Source organism: Lutra lutra, chromosome 16 (assembly GCF_902655055.1).
Source record: "Lutra lutra chromosome 16, mLutLut1.2, whole genome shotgun sequence".
Classification (NCBI taxonomy): domain Eukaryota; kingdom Metazoa; phylum Chordata; class Mammalia; order Carnivora; family Mustelidae; genus Lutra; species Lutra lutra.
The window spans coordinates 23,181,188-23,199,600 of record NC_062293.1 but is presented as its reverse complement, the minus strand read 5'-3'; the positions used below and the strand labels follow the sequence as shown (position 1 = coordinate 23,199,600).

Sequence of the window (18,413 nt, the reverse complement as noted above, 5' to 3'; positions counted from 1 at the left end):
CCAGCCAACCATCCTGGCTTGTCTTCTAGAAAGGCCTCCCCCTGTACCCAGCATGGCAGCTCCTTCATGTGGCCCTGAAGCTACAGCTGAGGGTGGTATCCGGCTGAGGCTAGGGAAGGGTATCACCCAGTGACTGTCCCCTGCCCCAGGGACACCCTGATCACTCTCTCCTTGAGGGAGGGGTCGCTATGATTTTGGTTACACTTTATGAACTACTTTTGGCTGAAGACTGGGGCTGTCACCCAGGGCCATGGTTCCTGCCATTCTGCCCCAGCCCCTTCCCTCAATCCCAGGTACTGTCAGCAACTCTTTTATTCAGGGGAGAAGATAATAAGTCAGATCTGTGTTATGGACATTCCATGTTATGTACGAGAGATACATGTATGGATTATATATACATATGTTATCAAGAAAAAAAAAATCCTGTTGCCCAGCCATACTTTTCTATAAAATAAGTTGCCTGTTTTTAACAACAAATCACTCAAAACTATTAACCTTGGTTAAGTTGGGGTTGAGACAGCGTTTTCTGTTTTATACATTTCTCTGCTGGGTGAATTTTGCACAATCAGAATATATCACTTTTATAGTTAAAAAAATAAAAAGTATCTCTATAAAGGAGTCATTTGTTCTCCTCTGCTCCCTCGTTCCCCAAATCCTGATTAGCCCCTAATTAATCTCCATCTTCATTCTAACTCAATTTAATGTTCCAATTGGGTTAGCACTCTGGAAAAGAGAGAGCGTCTTCCGCTGATGGGCAATGTGCCCAGCTGTCCCCAGTGTGGTCTCAAAGGCTTGGGGATGCAGAAGGTCAGGTATGGAGACCTCGGGAGGTGTCCAGTCTCAAGTACAATGCCTTGACCAGTGAGGGGGTTTGGGTCTGGGGAGTAAGGAGACAGCGCAGGAACGAGGCCCACATGGGGGTGCCTGTGCCGACTTTGGACACTGGAGCTCAGCTCTAGGCTGATCACCAGTGCCAGCCTCTGTCACCTTCAGCCCTGGAGCAGTGTGGGGAACCAGGTCTGGTGTGGTGGTCAATGAGGTTGCCAGGCAACCGGAAGGCCAGCGGTTGCCAGGCTGATGTGGATGAAGAGCTACAGAATTCTGGCAGAATGAGGCAGCTAGCCAGGAACGAAGATGGTGGCCATGGTGCCAGGGAACACAAGTGAGGTGCCAGGAAGAAGATGGAACAGGGACCAGAAGGGTGTGGGGGCAGGGAGCCTTGGGGCTGCTGACTGCAGAGAAGGTAAGACCCTGTCCAGGCCACCCCGGGGAGAAGAGATGCTCACATTCCCTGTCCCCTGCTTGTTCCACTCTCCATCCTGGCCCTCTGCGCACCCTGCCATTCTCACAGCCTTTGTAGAAAACCCTCTTGAGAAGAGAGAAAGCCCATTAGCACTTCTCTTCAGTCCTGGGCTGAGTCAACAGGGCAGAGAAAAGTGAGACACCTAGGATTTCTGTCTACGAGCAAGATGGCAAGCGAATAAAACAGTAATTCAAGCAGAGCTCTCCAAAGCTAGGAAGGAGCTGCTGGGGAGGCAGGGTGCACCTGGCATGGGAGGAATTCCAGCAAGGAGCCTATGACTCCCGCCAGAGATCAGGCAGAGGGAACTTTGAGTGGGGACAGTCAGGCGAAGATCTGAGGTCCCCAAAGGCTGTCCGTAGAATGGGACAGAATCACTTGGGAGCTTTCGAAAAACATTCTTTTCAGGGCCCCACATTCACTGAATCCAAATCTCTGGGGGTTGGGGCCTGGGGTTCAAGATTTCTGACAATTTCCCAAGGTGATTCTGATTTGGGAATCAAGTCAGTGTCTGTGATTCTAACACAGTCTGAAGGAGACTGCGGGGTAAGGCTTGCCATGAGCCCGGCATTGTGTTTAGGACACTGTGTTTAGGAGATACTCACAGGGCTGTGAGTATCTCATCTCTTCTACGTTTACAACAACTCTGTGAGGCAGACATTGTTGTTCCATTTTACAGAGGAGAAACTGAGGCCCAGGGGATCATGCCATTTACCCCAGATCCCCCAGCGAGTTAGCAGCAGATTTGGAATTAATTCACCACCAGGCTCTTGGGCCCATGCACTGAACTGTTACATCCTATTGCTTCCTCCACAAATGTTGTGTGCCTAACATCCCGAGTCTATGATTCCGTAATTTCTCTGATGCAAGGACTTCTCTCTGGGCACATGCTCGCAGATAAGATGCTTGGAGCAGGATGAGACCTTGGGAGCTGGGGATGGATGCCTCCCACCCCCATCACAAAGCCTGGGAGTTGGAGGGCCGGAGACTCTGGGACACAAGCGGGAGCCTAATTTGGTTCTGTTCTGGGCCTGGGTGCCAGAGACGGCGGAGGAGGCATTTGAGGGTGTTCCCCCAGGACTCAGCTGGATGTCCTTGGACCGGGCAGAGAGCTCCGCAGCTGTGGATTGTCCAAACTGTCCTGGGAAGGCAGGCAGGCGCTCATCCCTCAGCTTAGCCCTCCACTTGGGCAGAGGGTTTGGAGTTCAGGGCTGTGAGTCTCTTGCCTGGCACTGACTGGCTCCCCGCAGTGCCAAGTAGGAAAGGGATGAGGGGCCGAGCAGAGTCATAAGACCTCCCTGGAAGATGAAGGCTGAGTCCAGAGAAGAGGCCCTCAACCAGATCATGGGGATCAGGTCCCTGTCTCAGAGCCAGCAGCCTCTCGGCATTGTGGGGGGTGTAATTGTCAGGCAGCCTCCCTCATTCCCAAATGCACCCCCCCACCGCAGTGTGGGAAAGGCTCACTAAGTACTCCCAGCCCAGATCCCCAGCAGGGGTGGCCCAAACTCCCACTCTGGATCCCACGAACCCCTGGCAGGCGAGCTCAGACTCTCAAAGCAGCAGCCACAGCCTGCAGCCCCAAAGCCCGCCGCCCCCACTGGAAGGTCCCGTGCAGACGCACACCCCTGGGCAAAGCGTGTGCAGGGAGGGCCCAGGGCAGGAGAGCACATGCACTTGTCACGGAAGCAGAGGCACACGCACTGACCTTGAAACTCCAGTAGTTTGGCTGCTGATGGAAATAAGAGAAGACATGGTTATGCGGGGGGCTGTGTGGGGAGAGCAGGGGCAAAGGTGGATTAGAGACCCTCTGAGCTCAGCCTTGGGACCAGGGCCCTCTGCCCTCCCAGGAACAGGAAAGAAGCAGTGCCTGGTACACCCCGTTCTCTACTTAGTCCTGGGCCAGCCCTGGGCAGGCTCCAGACTTGCTGGCAGGGACAAGGGAGAGCCCTTCCAGATGTCCACAAGCCACGCATCCTAGTCACGTGACTCGGAGAATCACAGGTAGGAAAGGTGCGGAAGACCATGACATAGGGAACTCAGGAAACACCGGCAGAGATGAACTGGAGCTGTGGGGTCAGAGAAGGGGCATCTGGTGGTGACGGGCCAGGGGAAACTTCCCGGAAGAGGTGACATTTGAGCTGGGTCCTGAAAAATGAGCTGCTGGAGATTGGGAGGAAAGGCATGTTGAGCAGAGGGATGGTATGGGCAAATGCCCTGGGGCAAGTGGGTAGAGAGTGTGTTGAGGGAATAGTCACTAGTCCAATCTGGCTAGGGTACAGGGTCTGGGAAAATAGCAGAGTGGGCCACAAAGAGGGGCTGGGGGCAGCTGGGTGGGCTGCGGCGGACAGGCAGAAAGCATCTGAGTGAAGCACAGTGGGGTCAGATCTGGAGTCCGGGGAGTGCTGGTAGGGCAGGGAGTGGAAGAGGGAGGCTGGCGGCCAAGGCCAGGGCAGGAGGTCTGTGTACCGTAATGACCCAGCATTACAGAGCAAAGGGGACAGGTACCAGTCACTTCACAGTGCTGGGCAATGAATGGGGAGCCAGCATAAGCAAGAGGAGCTGTAGGGACTAGGAGTGTGGGCCATGTCCTAGAGCCAGCTAGAGAGAGAGGAAGACTTCCTGTCGTCCTAGAGTAGGGGACGTCAGGTGCCTCCTCGTTCACCATAACCTAGAGTTACCCTGTCTTCCCTAGAGACCAGAAGGCCCTTGCAGATGGCTAAGGACAAGGAAGGGAGCCCAGAGGCTGGGCTGGTTCTTGGCAAAGCTGTAGGCACCCTGCTGACCGGTGCCAGTCTCAGCAGGAAGACAGAGGCCCAGATGGCCTGGCACTGGGGTGTCTGGCACAAGCAGACAGAATGCCCAGGCTTCAGAGCCACTGGCAGAGAAGAGGGGCCCTGAGGGTCCCTGACAGGGGAAGGACATCACAGAGGGGTGTCCTGGGCCACTTGAACGCTTTTGTGGCAGAGAGGAGTTGGACAGGGGTGGAGTCGAGGGGCCCTGCTGGGATGGAGGGTTTACCTGAGTTAGACTTGTAGGGTGGGGGTGATGCCAGGCTTGGGCTGGGGTGGAGAGGTTCACTTACCAGCACCATCCCCATCTGAGCCTCAATTCCCATCTCTCTCCCACCCCCCTGTGCTAGCATTGGCTTCAAGAGACACAAAAGATAGTCACGTGCCAGGCAAGGGAAGCGGGCAGCAACATCTGTGCCCCGACCAGTGCCTAGAACAATCTCTGGACACATGCCACCCCCATGGGTGTCAGGGGATGCCCACGGGGGCTGAGGGGAGGGCAGGCAAGAGGCTGGAGTCACAGGCTCTCGCCACAGCTGCCTGTGGCCTTGGGAAGGGGAGGGGTAGCAGAGGGAGTGGACACACCTGGGGCAGACAGAGCCAGGCAGAGGGCACAGAAGGTTTATGCTGACAGTCCTGTCTGCAGGCCCGGCAGTGATGGACGGCTCTGCAGAGAAGGCCGCCGTCCCTTACCTACTATCACCATTATACCGTGTACACACCGCCCCCCTCAACCAGCGCCCGGGGAACACACAGGCCCCACACCGAGCCGAGCACAGACTCTCAGACATCCTCAGATAAGGACACGGCCGGAGGTACTGCCCAGAACAACCAAGACACACTCACAAAGGGACACAAGCACTTGGAGAGAAGCCCTCCATGGTCAGAAACCACCCCGGAAGCTCAGAGACGAGATTTTCATATAGCGAGCAGCCCTGCTCGTGCACAAACATGCACCGTCCCCAGCCCCGGCCCCTGACTTGCTCACATACACTCCAACTCCGCTCACAGAAACACGGGTACCATTCACACCCCTGCCAGCCTCCCCCAGAGTCACAGAAATGCACAGAGACGTGGATACCATTCACACATATGTACACACACACATACACACACACACACACACACACACACACACACACACACACACACACACATATCCAGCTGCAGAAACACACAAAACAGTACCCACACAGTATACACACAGAGAGAAAGTCTCATCCCTCCTCCCCTCCACTAGCCGGGTCACAGTGCCTCTGGCCATCTCAGCGACAGCGACTGTCCCAGGCCAATGATACCCCAGACATCAGGCGTTAGGTAGGTTCACTCCTGATTCAAGAGGCAGAAGATCCCCCACCCACACCCAGCCCCCAGGGTCAACACATAGGACTCAGGATATGCGGATGGCTGAAGCCACCTTGGGCCTCTTGGGGCCTGGTCACAGTCACACTAGCTGTGCCCTGAGTCTGGGCCTGCCTCAGACTCCTGAGGCTGGGCAGTCAGCCCAGGACAGGACAAGTCACTAGCTGGAGACAGGGGAGAGGACTGGGTAGCCTCAGGGCCACAGGAAAGCCAGGCACCCTCCCCTAGAGGGTAACAGTGGGAGAGTCGTGGCATTTGTGCTTGGCAAAGTGGGGTGAACCTGAGATCAGACTTCGGAGACTTTGGGCTCGGGCCCATAGAGCACACTGAGTAGATCCTAGCACCCTCTGCCTCTCTGGAAAGTGGGAGGAAAGATTCCCACCAGGAATGAGACACATAGTCTCCTGGCAACTCAGTGTCCTTGTGAGGGAGGGACGGGGTGGGGGGGTGGAGACAGTGGGGAGAAGTCATTAGGAATATCGTCCAACCTCTGCCTCTGTCTCTTTCTAGGGGACAGCCTGGGCTCACTGAGAGCAGAGGGTCCTCCCCGTTTGCTAAAATGAGATTGTCCCCATCCAACCTCCTCACCCTTGACCCGGTGGTCTGTTCCTCCTGTGTACCTACCGCAACGCCAGGGTGTGTAGTAGGCCCTCAACAAATATTTGATCGTGAACCGATGTGAAGGACATAGGACCAGCCCACAGGAGGAGGGGGTTTGGTTTCTCTCTAAATACTTTTGTCTGGCTCCAGTCCTGCCATCTCCCGGCACCCAGCACCGCTCAGCCTTCTGGGCCTTTTCCCTGGGAGTTTCCCAGCACCAGGAACCCCCTGGAAGGAGGGGAAAGGGCAAGAAGGGCCCAAGAGAGGTTTGGCCCCTGACTCCCCGCCCCAAACACCTCCAGTACCCCCCCATACTCAAAGAGGGGTCTCCCCTTCCCAGAGGACGGTGGGAAGGTAGAAAAAAAGGTTTGAATGGGAGAGCCCTTGCCAAGGGTAATCACTTGTAGGAAAGAGTCTTCTAGGAGCAGAGGGCAAAATGAGGTGTTCTAAAGGATTTGATGTGGAAGCCAACCATTCACTCTCTAGGGGCCAGGCTTTCAGAAATGAGGGAGGAGGAGCTTCTCGGGAGACCCAAGAAAGCAAGGCCAGGGAGTCCTCAAACTCCCTGGTGAGAAAAGGAAATAGCTTCTTGCCTCCGCGGGCTGAGGAGTTAACCCCCGCCCTTCCCCACCCTAAGTGCCCTTAGTGGGGTTCTCCCCGCCCCCTGCAGCTGATCCTTTTCTCCCAGGGGCGAGCCCTGGGAGGGGCGGGGCCGTGCCGCCAGGAATCGCAGCGCAGTCCACCGAGTTTCTCCCCTCCTCCAGGCAGACGTCCCCAGTAGGCTAGGTGAATGGCGTGACCCCTCCTTGACCCTGAGCCCCTACGACGCATCCTCCAGGGAGGGAGGACAACCGAATGGGTCGCCCCTCCGGGTCCTGAAGCCCCTAGCTCCGCATGCACGGGCGCACACACCCACCTCTCAACTCCTGTGAACACACACGTCCACGTAAACTGCCGCCCCCAAGGCTGGGGCTACCTAACGTGCCCCTGCGCGGCCCGCCTCCCACCTCGACGCACACGCTTGACCCTCCCCCCGGGGGTGTCCAGCGACACCCTCCCCTCCTACCCTTTCCCAATGCAGAGAGTGTAGTGGGAAGGGGGGCTCTGTGGGATCCGCGCGGCCCCGGGGGCAAGGGCGCACCCCAGGAAGGTCATGACTTTCCGAGATTGGGGGAGGGGGCGCCCGCCGCATTGAGGGGGGGCAGCCCACGCGGAAGGCGGCGAACGCGGTGGGGGAGGGGAGGGGGCGTTTCTCGGGGACTGGGAACCGCAACGGCCTGCACGCCTCCCACCCCCGGACCGCCCCCCGGAGCCGCGGAGCTGGCCCCATCTCTGCCCCGCCGGCCGCGGAACCCCAGGCGGCAGCCCCGGCCCCCGCAGCCGCTCCTCCTTACCTGCGGCCACAGGTGTATGCGCGGGGCCCCCAGCCCCGGGTCCCGCGTCGGGCGGGGGAGGGAGGGCGGCCCCCTACTCCCACCCGCCCGGGCTCTCCCCTCCCCCGGCCGCCTCCGCAGCCGCCGCCGCCGGTGCCCTTTGCTGCAATGCGAGAGCCGCCGCCGCCGCCGAGCCGGCCCGGGCCCCGGTCGCCCCGGTAACCGCGACTCCACCTGGCGCTGCGCAGCGCGCCGCCGAGCACATCCTCTCTCCGGCCCCCTCCCCCGGCGCGGCCCCGTCGGCGCAGCCCCGCCGCTGATCGGCGGAGGCTGGTGGCTGCGTCGCCGCGGTCACCCGATACGCCGGCCCGCCGCCCGGGACTCGGGTTGCAGAAGGAGGGAGGGAGGTTAGGCAGCCTGGTGGAAGCGGGGGAGGGGCTGCGGCTTGGAGTCTAGCCTCTGATCCTCTCCCAGGGTCCTCTTCAGCCTCCCACTCCCAAAGGTCTGGCCTAGGGTTGGGAGGAGGAAAATGGCCTGTCTCCCGACCTGTGACCCTCCGAGATCATAGCCTCTCCCCATCAGGGTCTCAGGGGGCACCGCTGCCCTACTCAGCTCTCCTGTGACTCAATTCCCAGCCAAGTCTGGGAGGCCTAGGACGCCTGAGCTTCCCTGGTAGCCTCTGATCCTGCTCTGCTGTGCAACTCTGGCATTTGCTGACCCTCTCTGATCCTGCGCTTTACATAAAGGAGCCTCAGACTCAGCCATGGAGAAGTGTGATAAGCACCAAGCAGCAAGTGATGACAAGAGTCTATGAATGGCCACTTTCCTCTGAATCACAAAGCCCTGGGGTCAGGGTCTCCTCAAACCTGTATGGAATTTCCTCCATCAGAGCAAATCCCGGATGCAGACGCCTAGAGCCCCATGACCTGGGACAACTGAGCTCACCAAGCTCATCCTCCCTTTTATCCGTCACCCCAACCATGTCTAGTGCCAAGACAGGTCATCTGGAGAGAGCCTCCGTCTGCCCCAGGCACACCACACCTGCTGCCCCGTCACCATCCCTGTCCCGGACCCCTTTTGGTTTCCACATGCACTTGGCCACTCAAGACAAGTCTGTCCCATTTGCCGTCCAGCCCTGGGGGGCAGACACATCTTTGCTCCCCAAGGTGCCGTCAAGATGGGGCTGAAAGCCAGGAAGGGAAGTGGGCGGAATGCCCTGTGGGTGATGCCAAGCGTGCCAGTCTGCTGCCAGACTCGAGTTACACTCCACTAAAACATCCGTGCTCTGGAGCCTTGTCCTCTCCTAGGGTGTCACGTCTTTCCTTCTAAATCTTAAAAAAGTCTGTCCTTGCCGCCTGTCCCCAGGGGCAGCAGGGTGTATGAGGCAGTGAAGCTGGTACCCATGCCATCCCTTGGGTTCCCCATTTCTCCATCTCCTCTGCCTCCTACAGCTGAGCACCCTCAAGCCAAGGCCACCCTCAGGGTTCCCTCCCCCCCGCCACCGGCTGCAATCATACTCTCTGGTCCTTCCTCCCTGATGGGGCCCCCGATGCCTTTTTTTTCTCCCGTGACAATGTCCAGGCCTGAGCTGTGAGTCCAAGCCTTGCCTAAGTGTGCCCCTCTCTCAGTTGAGATCTGTCTTCCCACTAGGGGAAACTGAGGCTTGGTGAGGAATCAGGGAACAAATTCAGAACAAATGGCTAGATGCCAAAGTCCTCTTAAAAACTGGAAACTAATTGGGGTACCTGGGCAGCTCAGTGGGTTAAACCCTCTGCCTTCAGCTCAGGTCATGATCTCAGGGTCCTGGGATCGAGCCCTGCATCCATCAGGACTCTCTGCTCAGCAGGGAGCCTGCTTCCTCCTCTCTCTGCCTACTTGTGATCTCTGTCTCTATCAAATAAAATCTTTAAAAAAAAATTGGAAACTGAGCCTTGAACCTACCAAGAAGGGTGATAGACACTGTGAAGAACTTCCTGATGGTAAGACCTGAGAGGAAGGCTGGGTCTCTCAGAGATGGAAAGGTAGTGTGTGTGTGGGGGGGGATATGGGAGTGAAGTGGTCTGTGGCAGGGGGCAGGTGGGAACAGAGTACAGAGCATAAGAGTCTCCTGAAAACCGATGGGATGAGGGGTGGAACAGGTACTCCAGTTTAAAGGAGAAAAGAAAAAAAAAAAAAGGAGAAAAGAATCCAAAAATTTTTTTTTCAAAACCTGAGTATTCCCCCTCAAAAAATCCCTTCCCCAAAGCCAAACCTTTGGGGAGGTAGTGGTGGCAATTAGACAATCAAGGGAGAGTACAAGTCATAGGAGTCTCCTGAAATGGGGGGCTCCTGTATAAGAGAAAGGGATGCAAAATTAAAATCCTAGATATCCCCCCTCCAAAAAAAAGTCTTCCTCAAAGCCAAACTCCGCCAGGGGTTTGGGGGGCATGGGGGCAGTGGGTGACTCACCTGGGCCGGCTGGCCAGCCCCGGAGGGGGCGGAGTCGCCATGGAGGTGGGAGCAGAGGGAGCTGAGGAGGCACACGGGGTCCACGGTCCAGCCGCCAACCTGTGTGTGCGAAGGGGGGGACACCCCATTAGGGGGAGCGGGCAGGAGCCGCTGGGAGACTGTGATGGGGCGAGGAGGGACATTCCTGGGGCAAGCTTTGGCACAGAGCTCACACCCAGAGGGACCTTGCAACACTGGCTAGTCCCTTCCCGAGCCTGGATCTCTTAACTAGAGCCCCTGGTCTGTTTCTGGATGCTCCTCTTCTGTCCGACTGGGGCTCCCTGAGCCCCGAAAAGGCCCCCTTCCATCAGATACTCCTGAATTCCTTTTCTTCACTTCTTGACTGCCTCCCTATACACTCGGCCAGGGAGCCAATCTTCGCCTGTCTGCTCCTCCAGCTCCTCATTACCTCCGCACCGAAGAGGTCACCGCCTACTTCACAGAAACGGGGAACCATTCTGCAGGGATCCTCATCCCTATGGGCCTCTGTTCTGACAGCACCTCGTTCTTTCCTGCCATCTCCCACCCCAGGGCCACATCACACCTAAGGCTTGAAACCCATCACCTTCTGATTTTCCCCATGGCCCTCTCCCGACTCAACATCCCCAAATTCATTCATCTTCATTCATTCCACAGCCATTCACCCCGCTGGCCCTACCCTTAGGTGCCCAGTCCTCCCCGGTCAGGGAACCGACTGTAGGTCCTACCCACTCACACTCTACCGGAGGGAATGAATGAGTCAATGAACAAAGGAATGAATTTGTGAGCGAGTTGCTGTTCTCATACTCATCTAAGTATTTGCTGAGTGCCTATCTGTGCAGCGACCATGCCGGACACGTCTGAGGCCCTCCAATGCACCCACACCTTCCCTCTCAGGCCCACTGCCCCTGGAGGCCATCGCACCTGCTGTCTTCACCTTTTTATGGCCAAACATCCCAGGCCGATCTGAGCCCCAGGTCGTGCTCATTCGCCACCTCCAGTCTCCTCAACCCCTGAAACCAGCCATTACCTTGCCATACCATGAGAGATGAGGGGTGCCTTCTGGACCCACAGATCCCAGACAGTCCCGATGGCTGTTTCTCTCTCTCCCCCCTCACTCGCCTCCCCGCCAACTTCAGAAGTGCAAGTGGTCCTCCTCCTGGGTCTTTCTCCTTTTCCTCATGATGGAGAGAATGTTCCTGGCTCCTCCTTGCCACTGTTGTAGCCCTCTCCCCTCTCAGACTCCATTCCGCCCTGGCAGCCACATTTATGCCCTGGGTCCCACTGCCATTCTGCCACAATCCGCACGCTCAGTCTCCTCCTGACCCTGTTGTTGTCCCTTCAGAGTCCTGGGCTATACACATGGCATGCCTAATGGACATCCCGGCGAACATTCTCCCTGCTCTGCAAACTCCCCTCCCATATTGCTGTGTCCCATCCTCCAAATGTTTCCTCCCCACCCCCTATTTCTCCCCAAGACACCGATATCTCCCTGCTGCCCAGGTTTTCTTTGGCTCCTTGGTCCAGGCAGCAAACAAGCCTTGCTCAGTCTTCCCTCCAATCTCCCATCCCTTTCCCTTTGTCCTCCCTAACCTACTCTCTTATCCCTCTCCTCCCCTGCCTCCAGCCCCCCATTGCTCCCTCCTATTCACCATCCAGAAACAACCACAGCCCTCCTAGCCGCCACCATCTGGCCCCACTTTTCCAGTCTGTCCCCACATCTCCCAGTGCCTCCCACCCCGAGCCTTCAGCACCAGCCAGGTGGGCCTCTGTACCGAGCCCCAAACCGACTCAGGGTCACCTGGGTCACATGAGTCTCAGGGTCACCGACTCATGCTCACCTCCCATCTTCCCAGCTTCTAAAACAGCATTCTCTTCCTCGATGCCTGTTCAGACCCTTTTCATCTAAGCCTGGTTTAGGTACCTCTTCCTCCAGGAAGCCTTCCCTGACCAGGCTTGCCTACCTGGTCTCCCCCTCTCTAAACCTTCTCCCAACTGACTGTGCCCCTCCTACTTAAGCGTAACCATTCTTTCACGGGCTCCAGATCACAAATGCCCCTGCTCCCTCTTCCCAAGCCAGAGCACACAGAGGGAACCCACGGAGAGGGGCTCCCTGAGGGTGAGGGCCATATGTCCATATACAACTCTCCCTTATTCCAATCAGAACTCTGCTCCCAGGAGGACTCAGAAGCTGGGAAAAGGCAAAAGCAAGACAGAACTGGAGGTGACATGGGGCAGGGAGGTGCGCCAATGTGTCCTTGTTCCCTGTTGTGACAATGGGAGTTGGGACACTCTTCCCCTTTCCCAGCCACATCCAGCAGCACCTGGAAAGGGGTATGGAGCAAGACAGGTGTGGGACACCCCCAGGCCGGACTGAAATCGTGTGGATGGGATGTACTACCCTCCCCTCCTCCGCTTCTCCTGGAGAGAACAAGGCCTGGGTCTCCGCAGCCATCAAGGCATCTTGCCAGTGTGGGACTGTAGGCAGAAGGCTTGTCCCAAGAAAGAACTTTCCTACAGACAAAGTCATACATGGATGGAGAGGTGCATCCAGGAACCCAAGGATCTGGGAGAGGTTTACAAGGGAAGCTTCCCACCCCAGATAGGAGAAGGCAGGCCCAGGTCCAGAAGCAGACACCTGGACTCCTCTATAGCCTTTCTGATGGCAGAAGAGAAACCAAGGCAGCCTCTAGCTCAAAGTCACACAGTGAGTCTTGGGGGGAAGGGAGGAGGAGACATGGAGGGAGGAGACAAGGCTAAAGGCCCCAGGAGTTCTGGGCTCTGTTCTTACAGCAGCTGGGGGCACAGCAGATACAGCCTGCTGAGGCTCCCAAGGAGGCCAGTCACAGAGCTGTTCCCCTGGGGTGGTCTCAACTCCAGGCAGGACGGATTTTCAGGCTCAGAACAGCCAGTCCCCAGACCTGTCCCCTCCCCACCACTTCTTTGGCCGCCGAGTCAAACTTCCCACGCCTCAGCCCAGTCCAATGCCCCTCTGCCTCTCTGCTCCAGCCAGTGCTCCCAACTGCAGGACTGCACACAGAGGTCTGCAGGCTGAGCCCCCATCCGCTTCCTCCCCAGGCTCCAGAAAAGGCCCTCCACCCTCTTTCCCGCTCTCTCCTCTGATGCCAAACCGAATCAGAGCCCCGGGGGCAGGGGAGCACGGGGCCAGACCCCTCCCCGGCCCACAACGGGCCCCCCACTCACCTGCTCGCGCATCCTGTCGGGCTGACCCCGCAGGGCCAGGGCGTGCTGCGGGTACTTGTTCTTCAGGTGGTCCATGAAGGCATCGCGCTTGCGGTCGGCATCCGCCTTCTGGAGGCCGCTGAGCGCCTCCAGGCTCTGGGCTGCGATCACCGTGTGCCGCCGCTCCGACGTGTGCACCAGCCCCACGTTGGAGAAGCGCCGGCCCCCGCCGCCCGTGGCGCTCCCGCCCCCCAGGGTCCGGTACTCCCGCGGGTACTCGGCATCGTCCGCAGACAGCATGGGGGGGCTGCTCCGCTCCGGATCTGCGAGAGGGGAGAGGGGGCACGGCGGGGGTCACGGGGCGCCCGGCGCCTGGGGCTGCCCAGCCCTCACCGGGTTGGGGCCGTGTCACTGCGGGGAGGGGCAGGCCTAAGGCGGGGCAAGAGGCTCGGGGGCTGAGACCAGAACGGGGCTGCCCCCACCCCCTGACTAGGGGACCGAAGGGGGAGGGCTCCAAGGAAGTTGGGGGGCAAGGGCGGCCCGGCTTCGTGCTCTTCTTTGGGTGGGTTTGGAAAGGTAACGACTGTAGGTGAGCAGATGTTTTTTGAGGCCAAGGAGAGGCTGGAACCAGGGTCTTGAACACCTGGAGCCGTTCATCCCTTTCCTCCTTCCACAGCTGGTGTGAACAGGTTAGGGAAGGGGCATTTCCTTTAAATGGTTCCTGAAAGATGTGGGAAGGAGCCTGCCCAGTCTTCCTTTCATGAGCATCCTCTAAGAAGAGGGGTGTGTGTGTGTGTTGTGGGGCGGGGGGGGGGGGGGGGGGGGGGGCGGGGTAGAGACCCTAGCTTCCTCCTTCAGACTAGCATGCCCAGGACACACTCGTCCTAAAGGCTGGGGATTGGCTTGGAAAAGGATCAGGACTAGGATACTGGGGGCAGGAGTAATGATGGCAAGGAGATGGAGGCCCAGGGTCTGGGGCATGGGACCCTCTCTTTCCCTCCCTCCCCGGAGACAGACAGATGGACAGACAGGGGAGACTGGAACAGAGAGGACAGTGAGAGAGAGATGGGTTTGGGACAAACTCAAAGGAGAAAGAAAGCAGACAGAACAGCTCAAGCCCTTCCCCTGGAGCCCTCTCCTCCCCCTGCCCTCCCTCCCGTCAGTCTCCCTTCCCAACACACACACACACACACACACACACAAGTTCAAGACCTTTAAGGGACGCACAGGGGACAAAGGACAGTACAGAAGCAGAAAAAAAGAGAAGGCCGGGGGTTGAGGTCCCCACACGGAATCCTGAATCCTTTTCCCATATGGCCACCATCCCTGAGCTCCTGGTCCTACCCTGCCCCACTCCTGGCCGAGACTTGCTGTCTCCCACCTTCCAGCCTCGAAAATGACTTTTCATAGCCCAGAAGGGCATAGTGCTTCCAGAATGACACCCGTACCAGGTGCCAAGGGGCTCCCGACTGGGAGGCAAACGCAGTCTCCCAGGAATACCGCAGCCCCACCATCCACCAGTCTCCAGGCCACGCCCCCCACGTATAGCCTAGATCCAGGGCTGTCAGGCACTGCTGCAGACAAGTGTACCCCCACACAGGGGCTGACTCGCGGGGCCAGTTGGGGCAAAGAAGAGGAGGCTAGGGATTCCAGGACCCAGCCATGTTCCATCCAGATGCCACGCCCCACTGGCCCCCTTCCTCCACACAGCCACTGCGCACCGCAGGAGGAAAGAAGAGATTCAACCACATTTCAGGAAAAGCCATCCCTCACCCAACATGAACACACATACCCACACTCCTCCCGAGGCTGTGGCTGAGGCATGTAGATCTGGGGGACAGAACCTTTGAGGACCTAACACCTGCCACCAAAACTAAGGGAAGAAGGTCTTCCACAGACAGAAGCTTCCATGGCTTTCAAAGGCCTGATTGACTGCCATCAACATGGCCATCAACACCCTTTGGGGTGGGGAGTATCATTGTGGCCCCATTTCAGAGATGGGGCTGCCGAGGTTAGAGAAGTCCGGGGACATGCCCAAAGCCACAGTGAGTGGTAGAGGCTAGATCTGGCTCCCCTATCTATTAGCTTGCCCTCATCCCCTCCCACCACACTTTCTGAACAACATCTATTGACAGAACAATGGCAACACCACGGGGCACTAGGTGCTCGCCTCTGTTCATCTGCTCCCTCCCCAGCCTGACACTGGGTCTGGGGTCCCTACTGTCCTCCCTCCCTAGGCATCTGTCCCTCTCACTGCAGTCACCCCCTCTGGCATGGTCCTCAAAGTGAGGTCCAGATACACAAGACCTTAGGAGGAACACGGTTTCACAGTTTAATACTTATGCCTTTATTTTCATAAAGATTAGGAAAACCCCACAGACCCAACCCAACCATTGATTTCATGGATCTCATTCCTCGGGACAGTAAAGAGAGAAGGTTTCCTTTTAAGTAAACTTATAAAGTTTCAAAGAGAGTTAAGGAAAAACATTTTGAGCTAATATGGTGCAGCGAGTCCCTGATCTGGAGGAAATCCTCGGAGATGGCCCTTGCTTGAGTGGGGCTGGGAACCCAGGGACCATCTTCATGAAGGCCTAGTCCCTGTCCTTGAGAAGCTTGGCGGCAGTCTGGGGTCCCAGGGAATGTGGCCAGAAAGGAGTTCCCTGAATAATCATCCAGGAGAAGAAGAAGCCGGGATGGGGGTGTCTAGGCACTGGAGAGATAGCCCCAACCAGAGTCAGGGGGCTGCCTCCCATGACCCTTAACCTCTCTCTTCCACTTACCCTCAGCTCCTGTGGACATTTGCACTGAGCAGGAGGAAAACTTCCATGGTCATAGCCCTCTCTTTGCCCAGGCAGGGGCGGATTCTGCCCATAGGACTTGCTGCTGGAACCCCAGGCTTAGAGTCTGGCCCCAGCCCCGCCTGAGCCATAGGGACCTCCCTCATTGTGCACAACAGCCAGACTCACAGTGCCCTCTAAGGGCTCTGGACACACACATGTGCAGAGGACAGGTCTCCGGTTCTTATGTCCCCTCACCCCTGCCCTTCTGCCCTCTGGGACCCAGAAGAGCTGCGCACCCCCATCCTTACCCTCCATGCCTACACCTCACCTCCTTCCCTTAACGGAACATCTCAGCAAGTTTGGGCTGGGGCAAACAGAGACCAGCAGGGACTGAGGGAGGTGCGGGGGGGTCACACTGGTTAAAGGGGCAAGGCAGGACTGGCAAGGAGGTGTCCAGGCTGCTAGAGCGGGCCGTGCGTGGAGCGGGAGCAGCTGCGGGCTGCAGACACACTTTCTCAGCCCTATTTATGACTGCAGTCCCATGAATCTCACTGTGGGCAGTGGCGGGGGGTGGGGGGCTACCAGCATCTTGAATGGAGAGTAGAACCAGGACTGTCCCTGCCTTCTTGAGGTCAGGGCTCAGCCCTCACTGACGGAGGGAAGAGTCAGGGGTGAGGCAGGAGCTGGATTCTGGAGGTGGCAGAGAGAGGGGCAGGCAGGGGCAGGAGAGACAATCTGCTAACTCTGAGGGGCGGTGGGAAGAAAGGGCCTGGATCCGCAAAGCTCTAGCATCTCTTTAAGAACCTTCAAGTTCCTCAGCTTTATTTAACAAAGACAAACTAGCTAGGGGAAGGCGGGCAGGGGAAGAGGGGAGGCTCCTGCTCTGTGCTTGTCTCACTCCTTTCTGTAGGGCCCCAGGGGACTGGGATGACAGACCTGGGCTTCTGGGCTGTGGGGCCTTCCTGTTACCCTTAGGAGAAGGAGGTCCGTGGCACTCAGAGGACTCGGGCAAGAGCTTCTCTCATGAGTCACAGGTACTCAAGGTCAAGGAGGAAAAGAACCCCAGGCCAGAGACACCCTGGGTTTCAAGTCAGCTCCTTCCCTGCAGGACCCTGGATTAGGCATTCATTTCATTACTCTTCCCTCTCGGAGCCTGAGGGCACTAATCTGTAAAATGGGGATGTCCCCCTCTAAACCCTGCCCCCGTCTTATCCCGAGATGATGGAGGAGAGAGTGTGTTGTTTTGAATTAAAGGCATTCCTGGGACATGGGCTCCTGGATCCCAGCCGAACAGCCTTCCCAGTACCCCTGTGCCTGCTCCTGCTGCCACCTAGTCCCCAGAGCAGCCCTGACCCTCCCCAGACTGAGCAGCCCAGTGCAAAGGGCCAGAGATCAACTCCAATCCAGCTAGCAGCAGGCTCTGGGCCCCCGGGGCACTGAGCAGACCCATGCTTCTCGTTCAGTGGCAGGGGGCGGCGAGGGCTCCGGATGGGCAGGGGTCTTGATGGGGTGGCTAAGGGGACAGATGGGACAGAGAGGCCTTGAGGGGGTAAGTGGGGTTGGGGGAATTGAAGGACTGTGAGCTGCAAAGGAAGAGCAGGGGTTCTCTGAGGGAAGGGGAAGGGTGGAGAGGCCTTGAAGGAGGAACCGAGCTGGGGTACACTGGGGAAGGGAGGTTGGGGCTGAAGGCGCCTGGGGGATGGGGGCTGAAGGCGCCTGGGGGATGGTGGCTGGGGGAGCCAGAGAGAGAAGCTGGGATCAGGGTGGTTGGCACCAGATGTGCGAGGCTGATCATAATTGTTGAGTAGGAGATCCAAACCCGAGAGAAGATGCCCGAGACTGGTGCAATCCAGCTCAGAATAAAGGGAAGGGAAAGTGGGGAAGGGGGCGGTCTGCCATCCTCAGCTCAGCCTTCCTAGCTTGAGCCAGGGGGAAGGGACACATACATGCCTGAGACTGGGGTGACAGGTGGGGGTGGGCGCCCCCCAGTGGCCGGCCAAGGATAAAGGCGCAGGCGCTTGGGAAACGGCGACATTGTTTGTTCCGCCAGTTCCAAATTCCACCTTTATTTATGAGCCTGACTTATTTTTATCCTCCTCTGCATTCTTTTACATGAGATCACTGGAACTCATGATAAAAATGAAGATCCCCAAGTTTCAGTGACACCATCTCATTAGCCACCAAGCCCACCCCCACCTCGTGTCTTTACCCCAGATGTCACCACTCTGTCCTCTGGCTGCCACTGGGCAACATTCACACATGACATCATCTTCAGAGGAAGGGAATGTGGAGAAGGAAGAAGAAGAAGAGGGGAGGGAGAGAGAAGAAGTGCAAGGAAGGGGAGGAAGTAGACAGAAGAAGGAAGATACAAGATCTAGAAAAGGTCTCTCTCTGGGGCCCCTGCTGTGAGGACCCCAAGCTCAAGACTCAGAGTTTAGGTCCCTGTCTCCAGGTCTCCAGAGATCAGGAGGCTGATCTGCCCTGAGAGGGCTCCCAGGTGTGCCCCATCCATCTCCTGGGCAGAGATGGGGGCTGGGCACCAGCTCAGGGAGCTCCCAGG

At 57.7% G+C, this 18,413-nt stretch overlaps 1 protein-coding gene across 21 annotated transcripts in view; it reads right to left on the bottom strand.

Annotated features, from left to right (window-relative positions):
* Positions 1–18,413, bottom strand: part of SRCIN1 (SRC kinase signaling inhibitor 1) — a 65,968-nt gene that overhangs the window by 28,382 nt on the left and 19,173 nt on the right. For 12 of the 21 annotated variants that reach the window (XR_007123502.1, XM_047708370.1, XM_047708374.1 and 9 more), the window contains 3 exons: positions 13,095–13,396; positions 9,873–9,971; positions 3,006–3,029 (listed from right to left, as the gene is read on the bottom strand). Coding sequence is in view for 18 of the 21 variants with exons in the window: in XM_047708370.1 (XP_047564326.1) it covers positions 3,006–3,029; positions 9,873–9,971; positions 13,095–13,396 (425 nt within the window). In the remaining 3 variants the exon portion in view is untranslated. Of the gene's footprint in view, positions 1–3,005; positions 3,030–7,445; positions 7,594–9,872; positions 9,972–13,094; positions 13,397–18,413 lie in introns of those variants that run through there. The other 9 variants (XM_047708365.1, XM_047708381.1, XM_047708366.1 and 6 more) reach the window with 7 other exon arrangements.